The sequence below is a fragment of the Contarinia nasturtii genome, unplaced genomic scaffold (genome assembly GCF_009176525.2).
Source record: "Contarinia nasturtii isolate CC-2019 unplaced genomic scaffold, AAFC_CNas_1.1 Cnas_scaffold_2580, whole genome shotgun sequence".
Classification (NCBI taxonomy): domain Eukaryota; kingdom Metazoa; phylum Arthropoda; class Insecta; order Diptera; family Cecidomyiidae; genus Contarinia; species Contarinia nasturtii.
In genome coordinates this window covers 1-15,216 of record NW_022199900.1, presented here as the reverse complement: position 1 = coordinate 15,216, position 15,216 = coordinate 1, and the positions used below count along the sequence as shown (strand labels likewise).

The 15,216-nt window shown below is 32.4% G+C and overlaps 1 protein-coding gene across 1 annotated transcript; it reads left to right on the top strand.

The window, feature by feature from the left end:
• Nucleotides 1-2,757: 2,757 nt before the first annotated feature.
• Nucleotides 2,758-6,454, top strand: LOC116348602 (beclin-1-like protein A). Its single transcript, XM_031779654.1, has 4 exons — nt 2,758-2,855; nt 2,922-3,098; nt 3,172-4,950; nt 5,880-6,454. Exons 1-4 carry the CDS (start codon nt 2,818-2,820, stop codon nt 6,319-6,321), a joined length of 2,436 nt encoding a protein of 811 aa, XP_031635514.1. The 5' UTR covers nt 2,758-2,817; the 3' UTR covers nt 6,322-6,454.
• Nucleotides 6,455-15,216: the final 8,762 nt, after the last annotated feature.

The following is a 15,216-nucleotide window of genomic DNA, read 5'->3' as shown; positions in this document are numbered from 1 at the left end:
ATTATGAACCATAATTTGTATAAATTACTTGTAAACTATTTTCGTCACAAAATTGATATCAGAAATTTTGTGTTTCAAATTTTGGTTTCGTCACTCGTTCTTCACCTTGATAGAGGTTTTTTATTTGATTACTCATACATTGTGACTAACGTAATGTGCCCAGTTACCGGACACCTAAGAAGCTTGTTTGAATTTGAACTATTTTAGGGAAAAAAATATGTTATATTTCTTATTACTCTTTTCGTATATCGCTACGTTATTCATTTCTCTCTCAAAATATTTTTATAACAGGCGGGTGGATAGGTCTTTGTCCTAACTAAGAAAAAAACATTTTTTTGGCAATTTTATTATTCAACATAGTTGCCTTCGAGGGCGATACAGCGATTATAGCGATCTTCCAACTTTTCGATACCATTTTCATAGTACGAAGCCTCAAAATAGGCCTCAGTTTCGGCAATCACTTCATCATTTGTCTTAAATTTCTTGCCAGCGAGCATCCTCTTGAGGTCTGCGAACAGGAAATAGTCGCTGGGGGCCAGATCTGGAGAATACGGTGGATGGGGAAGCAATTCGAAACCCAATTCATGCAATTTTGCCATCGTTTTCATTGATTTGTGGCACGGTGCATTGTCTTGATGAAACAACACTTTCTTCTTCTTCAAATGTGGCCATTTTTTCGCGATTTCGTTCTTCAAACGCTCCAATAACGCTATATAATAGTCGCTATTGATAGTCTGGCCTTTTTTAAGATAGTCAATGAATATTATACCATGCGCATCCCAAAATACTGATGCCATAACCTTGCCAGCCGACTGTTGCGTCTTTCCACGCTTTGGATTGAGGCAAAAATTCGGTTTTATTGCTGTTAAACAGCTTCAAACATTGCTCCGAATCATCAACACGTTGTTGTTTTTGATCGATTGTGAGCTCACGCGGCACCCACTTTGCGCAGAGCTTTCGCATATCCAAATATTCGTGAATAATATGATGTACACGTTCCTTTGATATCTTTAGGGTCTCAGCTATCTCGCTCAACTTCACATTACGGTCATTCAAAATTATTTTGTGGATTTTTTTGATGTTTTCTGGCGTAACCACCTCTTTTGGACGTCCACTGCGTTGTGCATCGTCTGTGTCTGTACGACCACGTTTAAATTCACGAAACCAATATTTTATATTTGATTGTGCTGGCGCAGAGTCCGGGTAACATTTATCAAGCCATTGTTTGGTTTGCACAGTATTTTTTCCCATCAAAAAACAGTGTTTTATTAACACACGAAATTCATCTTTTTCCATTTTTTTCACAATAACAAAAGTTGTTTCACTCAAAACGCTATATCTCACGAACCAATCGACCGATTGCTGTCAAATTTTGACACGTATCGTTTGAAGGTTCGTACTAACTAAAAATCATAGCAAAAAAAATCCAGTGACGCCATCTATATGTTAGGACAAAGACTTATCTACCCACCTGTTATATTCCACAAAGCCTTTATTTCATTTAAAAAAAATGGAAACAAGTCAACGTGCCTTGGTATCGGACATGTAGTGTCTGCTGATGTACCAGTCATCGGACACAGAGTTGGTACCAGTTATCGGACATAGTTTTTCAGAAAATAAAAGAAAAGCGTGAACGGAGAAATCATGAAATTCTTTTCATTCGATAGGCGATAAAAACCTAATCATTTAGAAAATATGTTTATTTATATTTTATTTTGGATTGTTCGACAAAATTTCGAATTCTTGTATACATCTTAATGAAAGGAATGTCAATTTGGGCACTATTTTCAGAAGTAAATTAACGCGATAATTTTGGAGAGAAATGTTTAATCATTATATAAAAATAATCAGAAAACTTCACTGAATAAAAATATTTTGAAATTAAAATACACTTTTATTATTGAAGTAAACATTTCACTTAGTGGAACAATCCTTTCTGTTTGAAGAACTCTTTAACACAAGAGCGTATATCGTGTCCGATAATTGGGCATTACGATTTTGTATGAAAATGTACCAGATATCGGAAATTGGAAAAAAATGTCAAATCAAACGCTTAAAAAAAATTCTATTCGATAAATTCTAATATTTTTCAAAACATTTAGAATCATCGCTTCAAAAATATATAATTACTGCTGCATAAAAATCTATTTGAATGTTCACTTGAACTGTTCTACCTGTCCGATAAATGGGCAAATACCATAAATAAGACACTTTTTCCTGCCCAGTTCTCAGACAGGTAAAAAAGGTTGAAAATTTATAAAATTGATTTTATATAACAATTAAAATTAAATCTACGATATTTAATTAGTTTAAATGTGAAGTTTCACACTAATGCGTATAATAATGATAAAAAAAGGATATTCATTTGTAATGCAAAAAATAACTTTTAATGCCCTTCAATCGAAAAAACTATGAGCCTTCTTTTTATATATATAAATTTAAGAATATTCGAGTATAAATCGTTTTTTTTAAATACAAAGCAAATGTCCGATAACTGGGTGCTGTCCGGTAACTGAGCACATTACGTTATAATATTTTTATTAATTCCCATTGTTTCTTTCTTTTGTCTCTGTCTCTTTTTTTCTCTAATAATATTGAAAGCGTTAGTTGAACCCATAAGTACCAGAATATACAGAATCGCGATCACAACTACCAAATCTCAAATTTCAGCAATGTAATTTGCTCAGGCAATTTCAATTACTTGCATACTCTTACTTTGCGATCATATTTTTTTGGAATTATTCCACATATATATCAATTATTTTCAATTTATTAATTACATTATTTTAATTTTTTTTATGTGATTAACCCGTAGGTATGCAGGCTCGAACTAAGTACAAAGCACCAATATTGAGGTAACATGTTGATGGAAATAATTAGGCCAAAATATGAAATATGAATAAAAAATGTTCCGTACACAGGTCGAAACGAGAAAAAAATCGCGAAAAGTATTCAAGTCTTAGTGAATCAATGAATAATTTATCGTATGGTGGTGGTATGAGTATAATGGATTTCAATTCAGTGGCAGATCCATATGAAAGGGGACGCAAATCCAGCATTATGTCTGTTTCAATGACATCATCTATTGCAAGCGAATGGTGAGATATTGTTTGATTTCATCTATAAATTTGTTTCATTGCACGTTTAACTCTTTAATTTTGTAATTTTCAGTGGTTATTCTGATAAATACGATCCATTTATATCGGCCAAGCGTCAGTTAGAAGATCTGTTCAATCCATCTTCAAATCCAGTGACATCTTCGATACCGAATAAAGAAGATCGGTCATCGAGCGCAGCATTAACTGTAAAATTACCATCTAGTCCAATAAAAAATCAAAATCTACCTAGGTCAAGTTTTCGACGAACATCATCACTTCGTATGCCGAAAAAAACGTCATCAATTTCATACATGCCAAAATATAAGCCATTAATTCAACGTGGCATCTCCGATGAGGGTCCCATTTCATCGAATTTCATAAAACCCGAAGATTATGACGAACTTCCAGTTAAAAATCATGCAATTATTCCACCTGATTTAGTTCCAAAATCGCATAATCCAAATCAAAACGAACCACCTATTGCATTTAGGCGATATACAAACAGCGCAAATCGTTGGAATGTAGATTTAAAAAGTGGTGATTTTCCATTAACAAAAACTGATTCGTTGGCTGCATTCCTAAAATTTGAAGATGATTTGGAGTGTACACCGTTGAAAGATGTACACCTATCGGAATTAAAAGACAAAAATAATATCATGAACAAAAAATCAATTTCAGAACAAATTGATAATAAAATAAATGACCCAAATGAATTTGGTGGAGATCGACAGCCAGCAATTGAATCACCATTGAAACAAAAAAACAATCCCATTAAATTATTGCCAATTGAAACGCCATTGATTCAGCATAAGATAATGTTGGAACCACTGATCGCCAATCTTCCTGCATGCAAAAATAATATTAATCATAACCATAATATAGAGAATAGCAACTCCATAGATTCGAACTTTATTAATTCATGTGATAATTTAAGAATAATCAATTTTTCGAAATTAACCAATGAGTCTAGTCTAGACTTTGATCAGTCGAAAAATGTTGTGGGTGAGTCCAAAAATAATTTGGTCACAAATACGAACAATTCGATGCGCTCTTCGTCCAGTGCCGAAAGTATTGATTCGCATCAAAAAATGGAGATGATCGTGAACTTGAAAAATATCAACGACACTGATAAACGCAATCCAAAACGTCAAATGCAGTTAGACAAAAATAATTTATTATTCGATAATGCAATAACCATTGAATTTACTACTGATAGTAACATTGATCAAATAAACAAATTAGAAGACGATTCAAATGATAATAATAACAAGAATAATTCAGCACTCACGGTGTCACCGATTAAACGAAATTTGTTGTTGAAATCTGACAACGATGGTGATAAAATTTTGGCAAAAGATGTACAAAACATCGAGACTCTTTTCGATGATTTCGATTTGGAGGAGTTCATCTCATCGTTCAGTGACAATGAGCAATTTCCAATTTTCAAAAATTACAAGCAAATGGTGTCATCAAGCCGGTTTTCTAGTCGTGAAAAACATAGCAGTGAATCGACCAGCGAAGAATGTGATTCAATTAATCACGAACATTTTAATAAGTTAGAGATAGAGGAAAGAGTTGAACTTTTAAACGGGAAATCGCTTGAAAAACCAGATGTTACGGTCGAAGCTGACAAACAGATGCAAATCGAATCCGAGCTTCATAAAATTGTACAGAAAAAACATACTACTGATAACAAACTGAGTCAATTAAACGATATATTGGACGAAAAAAGTACAATGTCGCAAGTGGAGCGTGAGCTTTTGACAAGTTTACAAGAAACTCTTGATCTTACTTCCAATGTTTTTACACCGAAAAATGATGAATCCATTGGAATGGAGGCCACTTTCAAGAGGTAAATTATTTACATAGGGAAAAACATGATGAAGATGACCTTTCCCAGGGCCGAGATAGAAAATTATTCGATTTGAGATCAGGTTGTTGTGCGTGTGTTCCTAGGGGATATCCATGCGAATTAGAATTAGCACATTAGCAAAAAAATAGGGAAATTTACATGAAGAAAATAGCAAAATTAGCAATAAATAGCAGAATTAGCACTGTACACGTATATACTTTAGTAAGCATTTATTCTTGAATATATTGAAATAATTAATTAAAATAAAATTCACAAAACAAACGAATTGAATAGTGTTGAACTAAAATGTATCAAAAAATGTAGTTAAATACGCTTTTTCTCATTTTTAAATAAAAATATATTCAATGGCACGTAACCAAGCACGTTTCATCTGTATTAACTACAATTTACGAATTGCAATCGGAAATGTAGATTTGATGACAGATTTCTTACTGAAAACGTATACGCTAGTGCCTGCTTCAAATATACACGTTGAAAGTGTCAACTTGAAACATTTATGTAAACACATTTCAGTTATTACGTTGACGTACTAGAGAAATTAGCAAAAAATAGCAGTATTAGAACAAACTAGTAGAAATACTAGCAGAATTAGTGAAAACTAGAGAGAAATAGCGTTTATTATTATAAATTATTCGATCTGCAATTCACGGTTATCCCCTAGGTCTGTTCCACGACGCAGGTGATCGTTTTCATTCAGCCATTTTCTTCTTTCTAGTAGAAGTGTTTTTAAATCTGGTTTTATTTATTTATTTGATTTTTGACCAAATTTGTACACTTCATCCTGATCTTATAATAATAACAATAACTGCACCGAATACTCTTGATGGCTTATTTCAATGAAAAAAACATATATAATATAATTTAAATTATTATTCTTTATTTATGTGTATATTAATTTTTTTTCATAGTTTATTCTTACAATCTCCAAATGAGAAAATAGGAAATGGATCCATTCGCTTTAATCATCGTAGTGGGACACAAAGCTATCAAAGGCAAGAAATATTCGGAGTAGCTACAAATAATGGAAATAACAACGATTTGAGCTGTTTGAATGTGCCACCAAAATCACCACTAACACCAACGATTGATCGTATTTTTCACCCAATCACCACTGTACACAAAAATGATTCACAAAATATTTGCAATACAATCAACATGACATCAAGCTATACCGACGATCAGTCGGGCACTGATTCGATGAATCCAAGTGATTGGAAGTTCTCTTCACCATTGTCACCCAGAGAGTCATTAAAATTGTCAAAATTTTGCTATGAGTGTGGTGCGAAATTCATAGTGGAACAGGCAAAATTCTGTATGGATTGTGGCGCCAAGCGAGCAATTCTTGATTAGATATCTATTCACTATGTTAACTAAAAAACAAAGTGGCCTTAGGTTGAGAAATTTTATAAAAAATCAGCATGTTCTATTTTTTTGATGCGTTTTGAAAATAAAAAGGCACAATTATTTTAACAATGAAATCAAATGAGCTCTATAATTTACCATTAGTTTTCTATCTTACAAATAAACTATTGATTAATTATCTTATTTTGGTCTACTAATCAATCAGAAATGAAACAAAGAACCAGGGGAATATTCAATCAAACTGTAGTTTCAAAAAAAATTCTAGTTTTTATAGTGCGTGAAGTTGACCCTTCATATACAATGTGTATATTTTTTTTTACTGAGAACCAACTTCACGCACTAGAAACACTAATCTACTGTGCTAGTTGCTGCTAGTTTCACTAGTTTTTCTAGTATGAATATCCATCCCCTTGCAAAAAACACTTGAAAATATTTTATTTAGTTCTTTTTAAACATATGTTTGGCATCGAAATACTCTTTAATTTAATAGCAGAAGTACTCGCAAAAGATGTTTCACACTTTCATCCCAAAAAACAATTTTGCCCATTCTGTAATGCCATTTGTAGCACATGTATCCAAAATGTGCTACAAATGGCAATACAGAATAGACAAAATGGTTTTTTGGGATGATGAACGAAAGATATTTGGCATTTGAAAGTATTCTATTTTCTAACAAAAACGCTATAAAAAATATGTCTAATCTTAATTTTTACATAAAAATTATTTTTGAATCACTCATAAAAAGTCACAAAAATTTGGATTTTTGTATGGTATGCTACCGGTTTAGCGTGAAACTTTGCACAGCTTTTTTTTACAAGAAAATAACAATCTGAGAGTTTGAAATTTTTTAAATCAAAAATAAAGGTACCCCCACACAAAATTTTCGTTTTCGAGCCAAATTTTGTATGGGAGGTACCCCAAATATGCATTGAAATTTCTTCAAACTCTCAGAATGTTATTTTCTTCAGCTCATTACGATATCATACAGGGATGGCTCGGCAGCCGGACATTGACACATGTTTTTTGACTGTTTTTACACAATTTTGACACTTTTTACATGATAAATGTTTCACAAAAAAGATAAATGTTACACAAAGTATTAAAATAGCAAAATAGATGAAATGGTTGGATTGGTAAGCTGTGTAAAATGCAAGAAATGAAGGAGAGAAAAAAATAATGTAAATGTTTCTATAATTTTTCAAGTTTGGATTGAATTTCATTGATAGCCCTGGCGGAGGAACAATTCGAAACAACGAAATAAAGAAAAGAAAAAAAAATTCGAGAAAATTCGTCGCAATGCATACGAATCAATCGAACTAAATCAATAAAAAAATTAAAATGGCGGATGGTGTTGTCGCAATTAAACTGGTCCAGTTCACATTTTGCTACTCTCGTTTGTTTTGAATTTTAAGTTTTTTAGTTAAGTTAAATTAAATAAAAATAAAAATTGGAATGTGAAAATATTTTCTTTTTTGAAAAAATCGTTATACACAAATGTGACAAGTGTCTAAAATGCACAGATTACCAATCCAACCGTTTCATCTATTTTGCTAATTTGATACTTTGTGTAACATTTGTCACATGCGTTTGTTAACGTCATTAAGGTAGCATACAGGCATGGCTCCCATACAAAAATGCAATTTTTTTGTGATTTTTTCAAGGAAACTGTATCAAAAATTGATTGTATCTCAAAACTTACTTCGGATTCGGTTTTCTCGTGCCAAAAAAACCCCTTCACATATTTTTGAATGTTTAAGTACACATAAAGTATGACTTTTGGACGAAAATTGGACTCTTTTTCATAGGTATCATTTGAATCGTTGCGGCGAAAGAGTAGCTCTTATTTTTCTCCAAATAATACTGCAACATAAAGTTTTTTATGAATAGTTTATTTGTTGTATTATGGACACTCGCCCAAATGTCGGACTATTTGTTTGAATTTTCAACTTCAATTTAATATTTAACATTTTTGATTTCATGAAAAAATATCACTTTATACACAATTCGATGCAGAATTTAATTGTGCTTCATTTCACGTTTCTCAAAAGATATTAATTTCCAAAAATGTATTATTTTTTTCCATTTTTTCGTCATAACATCGAAAATTCCAAATGTCGGATATTCGTCGTCCAATTCTCGGCTCCCTAATCTCGACATATTTCATGCATTTTCACTACGAAACTTGTAAACTTCAAGTTTTGACAGCCCATGAACGCACTATTTACATTGAGGTAAACAATACAAAATATTGGAGTTAAAATTATTAGATTGATATATTTTTGCTCCATATTTTATTTTACTTATTTTTCTATAGTAAAGTGGCAAAAATATTTAAAAATATTACGTTATTTCACTGATCTAGAATATTTTTGGTTTGAATTTCACAATGATCCAAATACGACTTTAACTGTCACAATTGTCAAATCCAAAGTGTTTCACTTTAAACTTCGGTGCTTTATGTGTCGGCAATTGGACGATTTATTCCGGAATAATATTACAGTGAAAAATGAAAAATAAATATAATTGTTTTTCTTTATATTTTCAAAATTTCTGTTCAATAATTAAATTAAACTATCTACAATTCGCCGATATAATTTTTTTTCCAAACTAGTTATTTTCTCATATAAAAAAACGCATTTTACCGGCTTGTCTCAAAATGACATAGTTTAACTTTTGACGTGAAAAAGTGATAAAAATGCCGAATTTTTTTTGAACGTAATTTGTGAAAGCAATAATAGATTTTTAATTAAAATTTGGATTATAATAAAGAGATTTGATATTGATCTTTCATAATTTACTTTTAAAAATGCAATTCAAATGAATTTTCAATTTTTAATTTCAATTCACCTCTCGGTATTCCGACATTTGGTCGTGTGTCGACATTTGGCAATCTACTGTACAACAAATAAACCGTGTGAAAAAAACTTCATGATGCAGTATTATTTGAAGAAAAATAAGAGCTACTCTTTCGCCGCAACGATTCATTTCAGACATGAAATTTCTAAAGTCGCTCAAAAACTGGATTTCAAGTTGCACTCCCAATAATTTGATAAAAGTGTAAAATAAAAAGGGGTTCAATTCAGTTACTCACAACATTAAAATTAGATGTGTTTCACGCAATAAGGGTCCTTATTTAAATTTGTATTCAGTTTGGATATAAAAAAGTAATTTGAGAATTTTTTTTGTTTAAATAAATGGAGGACGATGATATTTTGAAAATGTCTTTAAAAAAAAATTCATAGAAATTTATTTATCTTTTAATTAACAATGTTCGAAATATTCTTGTCATATTCTTGGTAACATCATGCTACTTAAGTTTTTCCAATTAAGCAATGAGTTTTACTTGTGTCGTCAACTTTCATTCATATAAAGTGAGAAATTTCACTATTGTACCATGGAGTAATTTCGAATTAAAGCACATCCCAATGATCATTGGTTCAATTTGAATTCATTGGCGAAAAGGCATCGAAATTCGAACCAAGATATTTTTATGCAAAAAACAAACAAGTTAGTGGAAGGAAAGTTCCAATTTCACAAAAGAAACCTAGCGTGTCGGCATCGGTATTGCTCAACAAACCAATACAAGAAAATAAACAACTCGCACCAGAAGATATTCTTGATTGCACATTGGTATATAGCAATTCTTTCTACGTATGTATGTTAGGCATATAAATTTTGTTTCATATAAATTGATTTCAGGTCGTTTTGAATTATCCATGGGCCATATATTCAGGCATTCTCGACATATTCAGGCGGAATGCGGTAATCGAAATAAACTTCGACGGATTCCATTACTTACGTGGTTAAGGAGCCAAATACAGAAGATTTTTAGCCGCTATGCGGATTTTCGTCGAGGCATGTTCAATGATCAGCCGCCGGCTCACAACTGGCAGAACAGGTGCCAATTCTAAGTATACAGCCAAACACATCTGCAGATTTTTCAATAAGGACTATAAACAGTAGTCTTTCTAGTGATAAATTCAATACGCAGATGAAAATCCATTTACAAAATGTAAATGGGTTACGAACAAAGTTATCGGAGTTTAATGATTGTGGATTGAGCGACAATTTACATGCTTTGTGAGACACTCTTGAATGATGCAATCAATACAGATGACATATAAAAATAGGGGGAGGGGTAAAAGTGAAATGTGACACGCGCAGCATTATTCTAGTTGAGGCATACATTCGGCCAGACTCATTAAATGAGGTCTATCAGGCAAACATGGATGCCTTGAACGAACTTATTTCAACATTTGATCCTGATGATGTACTAAAGAAATAGAATAGAGTCAATACAAAAGCAGTTTTTACTTTATGCGCTAAGGAGAATGAACTGGGACAGCTATAGACTTCCGAAATATGAGCATAGACTGCTGTTTTTACAAATGATTACGTGGCTCAAGTGTCTTTCATCTTCAAAATTATCCATGGAGATATGAAGTCAACTCATACATCAAATAGTTTGAAATATTACGATTCGGCGCATAATACCAGAGCCACACCGCTATTTGATATACCAATTAGAAAGAGTGATTACACAAAGTTTGAACCAATTAATTATATGTTAGCAACATTCAATGATTATTATACAAAAAAAAAATCCAAACAGTGATACTAATTTAATTTATTTAGAAGTAAATTTTTCTACAGTAAAACTGAGAATTAAAAATATTTAAAACAAAATCGATGAATTTAAAAAATAAATGAAATAATTTGTAATATAAATAATTATTATTTATCTCTTCCAAAACTGCTTAATGTAAGAATTAAATTGTTTTGTATTTATTTAAAATTATTTTGAATAAACCACCAAGGCGAAGGAACGCTGTTCGGTGCAGTTATTATTATTATTACTATTACTGTCAGGTGATTTCAATTTGCCAAACTTGTTATGGTATGTTGATGAAGATGAGCCGGATATTGCGATTGCTATCAATACAAGCAACACGAAAGAAAAAATTGTGTTGGATACTTGCAACGATTGAGCCCCAATCAAATTAACAAACACTACAATCAAAATGGTCGGATGTTGGATTTGGTTTGGACAAATGATGTCGATTTCTTCACTTGCAAAATTAGTGATGATCATTTGTTGAATCATGAAAGACATCATAATGCATTCGAAATATTATATCATAACATTTTAAGCTGCACGCATTCTCAGCAAAGAAATTATCGTGATTTTCATAGTGCAGATTATGATTTAATCAATGAAGAACTTGTCAATATTGAATGGAATGTAATGATGTACCATCCTAATTTTGAAAAGAAGGTGGATGTTTTCTACAGTGTCATCAATAATGCCATAAAAGCACATGTGCAAGTAAAGACAAGGAAAATTGCAAAACATCCCAGATGGTTTGATAAAACATTGATTAATTTAAAAAATAAAGTCACGAAAAATCATCAGAAAATGAAACGCATACATACTGAGGGGGCAGAAGCTGCTTTTAAAGAGGCACGACAGCTCTACAAGCAAAATGTGCGTTCAGCTTTCAAGGAGTACAAAATGAAACTTGAAGAGTTAATTGTTCATGATCCGAAAAATTTCTTCAGACATGTAAATGAAATGAAGAACAAAGGAGATGATCTGCCGAACGAAATGGAATTTAATGGCGATAAAACTTGTGATCAAAACAAAATTGTTGAGTATTTTGTACAACACTTTTCGGCTGCTTACAGTTCCAGTACAAATGATAAGTTGAATTATGATGAAGGGAAAATCACCAACATTCGTAATTTATGTGCGAACATTTCAACGATCAACCTCACTGAAGCTTGTACGTGAGAAAATCAACGAATTGCCGAACAATTTAGGTTCCGGTTCAGACGAAATTCCGAACATGTTCATCAAAAACAACGTACGAGGTCTATAGATGTGATCGTTCATCACTCACAGAAAAAGACCAGGTACATCAAAAGGAACACGAAGGTGGAGTTTTAGTTGCTGTCAACGACAAACTAAAGTCAGTTTGCATCGCAACGGGTGACCATTTCGGAGCTGAACAAATTTGGGTAAAGCTAGCCGGCATGAAAAGGAACATCTTTTTGGTTGAATTATATATTCGACCAGATTCAACACTCAAGGTGTATGAAAACAACATGTATGCCTTGAAAGAAGTCGCATCGAAATTGAATACAAATGATGTTTTCATTGTGTCCGGATATTTTAATCTGCCGAAATTGATTTGGTTTGTTGACGACAATGAGGACCCAGACATTGCAATTGCTATCAATGCAGCCAGTGAAAAAGAGAAGATAGTGCTGGATACTTGCTATGAACTAGGACTTCACCAGATTAACAACAACTACAACAAAAATGGTCGTATGCTTGATTTAATCTGGACAAATGATGCTGAGTTGCTTCAAAGCACCATTAGCGACTTTAATTTGTTGAATTTTGAAAAGCATCATAATGCTATTAGTATACGATATAAAGAGCCAATCATAAAGACTCATAGAAACTCATGTCCAGTTGAAGACAAAAATCATCAGAAAGCAGTCGATGTGGTTTAACAAATCATTGGTTGAATTGAAGAACAAAGTCAGCAAAGCACATCAAAATAAAAAAAGGCTCAACACACTTGAATCAATTGAACATTACAAAGAAATAAGAAGGGAATATAAACGATGGTGATTACAGAATAGAGATGGAGAAACAGATGGATGATGATCCAAAGACATTTTTCAAGCACGTGAATTTCAAAAGAGGGAAAAGTGAAGATCTTTCACATGAGATAACTTATTTGAATGAAAGCGATCAATTAACAATTGCTAGTTTTTTTGCAAAACACTTTGGCACCGCTTACAGCTCTTTAGAAGGTGATCTGCGATATGACAGCTCGGAAATAGAAAAAATACGTGATATTTGTGCTGAAATATCAATGATTGAAATAACCGAAGAGCTTGTTGGTCAACATATAAGCATGCTGCCGGATGATCTAGTCTGTGGTCATGATGAAATTCCAAACAAATTCATCAAGCATTGTTTGATTTCATTGCAGGGGCCAATCACAACACTGTTAAGGGAATCACTTGAAACTGCCACTGTACCGCAAATCTGGAGAACGTCCTTTGTCATACCAGTTTACAAGAACGGCGATGGAAACAACGTTAAAAATTATCGCGGTGTTGCTTTACAGTGCATTACGTCAAAAATTCTCGATTCGATCGTCACAGATCATCTCAATCTATATTTGAAGAACATAGTACACGAAAGTCAGCATGGATTCATCAAGAACAGGTCATAATAATAATAATAACTGCACCGAACAGTGTTCCTTCGCCTTGGTGGTTTATTGAATATATTTTAAATAAATACAAAATAATTATATTCTTACATCTAGTAGTTTTGAAGAAGATTAATAATTTTCTCAGTATGTTTTCTATTCTATTCAAGCATGTAAATTAATTGGTTCATACTTCGTGTAATCGCTTCTTCTAATCGGTATATCAAAAAGCGGCGTTGCACGGGTATTATGCGCTGAATCATAATAATTTAAACTGTTTGATATATGGCTCGACTTCATATCTCCATTAATAATTTTGAATATAAAAGACACTTGCGCCATCTCGCGTCTCTCCTCAAGCGTAATCATTTGTAGAAACTGCAGTCTGTGCTCATATTTAGGAAGTCTATAGCTGTCCCAGTTCATTCTCCTTAGCGCAAAAAGTATAAAAATAATAATAAGTGCACCGAACAGCGTTCCTTCGCCTTGGTGGTTTATTGAAAATAATTTAATTAAATAAATATAATATAATACAATTTGATTTTTATCAAGTATTTTTGAGAGAGAATTTGAAAAATTATTGTTTCTTTCCTTTCATGTAAATAATAATACAAATTTCATAAATCAATTTTCCAACTGCTCAAAATTTCTACTTTCCATTACAAATATCTTTTATTTATCTGCTTTGCTTTAAATAATTCTCTATTCTCAGTTTTACTGTTGATAAATTTACTTCTAAATCAATTAAATTTTTATCACTGTTTTGCAATTTTTTGGTATAAAATTCGTTGAATGTTGTAAGCATATAATTTATTGGCTCATATTTTGTGTAATCAGTTCTCCTAATTGGTAGATCAAATAGTGGTGTTGCTCTGGTATCATGTGCTGGATCGTAATATTTCATACTGTTTGAAACATAAGTTGACTTCAAATCTCCGTGAATAATTTTGAAAATAAAAGACACTTGCGCCATCTTGCGTCTCTCCTCCAGAGTAATCACTTGCAGAAATAGTAGCCTGTGTTCGTATTTTGGCAGTCTAAAATCGTTCCAGGCCATTCTCCTCAGAGCATATATTAAAAATTGTTTTTGTATTGACTCTATTCTTTTGCACATATTGTCGTAGTGTGGATTCCATATTTCAGATCCATACTCAATAATCGGTAATATAAATGCAAAGTAAAGGCGTTTTAAAGTCCATGGGTCGACAAAATCCCTGCTGTTGAATTTTAACCAAGCCAATCTTGATTTTGCCTTTGCAACAACATGCTCGATGTGTGATTTGAAATTCATCTTCACATCAAGCAATACTCCCAAGTCCTTCATTATTTCAACTCTTTCAATTTGCACGCCATCTATGTTGTAATTATATTCATATTTCAGTGATCCACGATGATATGATATTATTTTTGTTTTGTTAACGTTCAACTTTAATAAATTGCGTTCATAGTAATTTGCCACACGATCCAAATCCTTTTGAAGATGAATGCAGTCATCTTCTGATTTTATACATTTTGAAATCTTGGTATCATCAGCGAATGAAAGGATGCATGATTTGGTCACGACGAAAGGTAGATCTATCACAAACATGATGAACAAAGTTGCGCCAATGGGATAACCTTGACCAGTACCAGAAGTTACTTCAATTGGGTC

Bases quoted from the DNA above. Each gene is read 5' to 3' on its own strand.
- LOC116348602 (XM_031779654.1), top strand. From the start codon at position 2,818: ATGCAGGCTCGAACTAAGTACAAAGCACCAATATTGAG. The intron at 2,856-2,921 runs GTAACATGTTGA...TTCCGTACACAG, and splicing joins TACAAAGCACCAATATTGAG to GTCGAAACGAGAAAAAAATC. The intron at 3,099-3,171 runs GTGAGATATTGT...TGTAATTTTCAG, and splicing joins TCATCTATTGCAAGCGAATG to TGGTTATTCTGATAAATACG.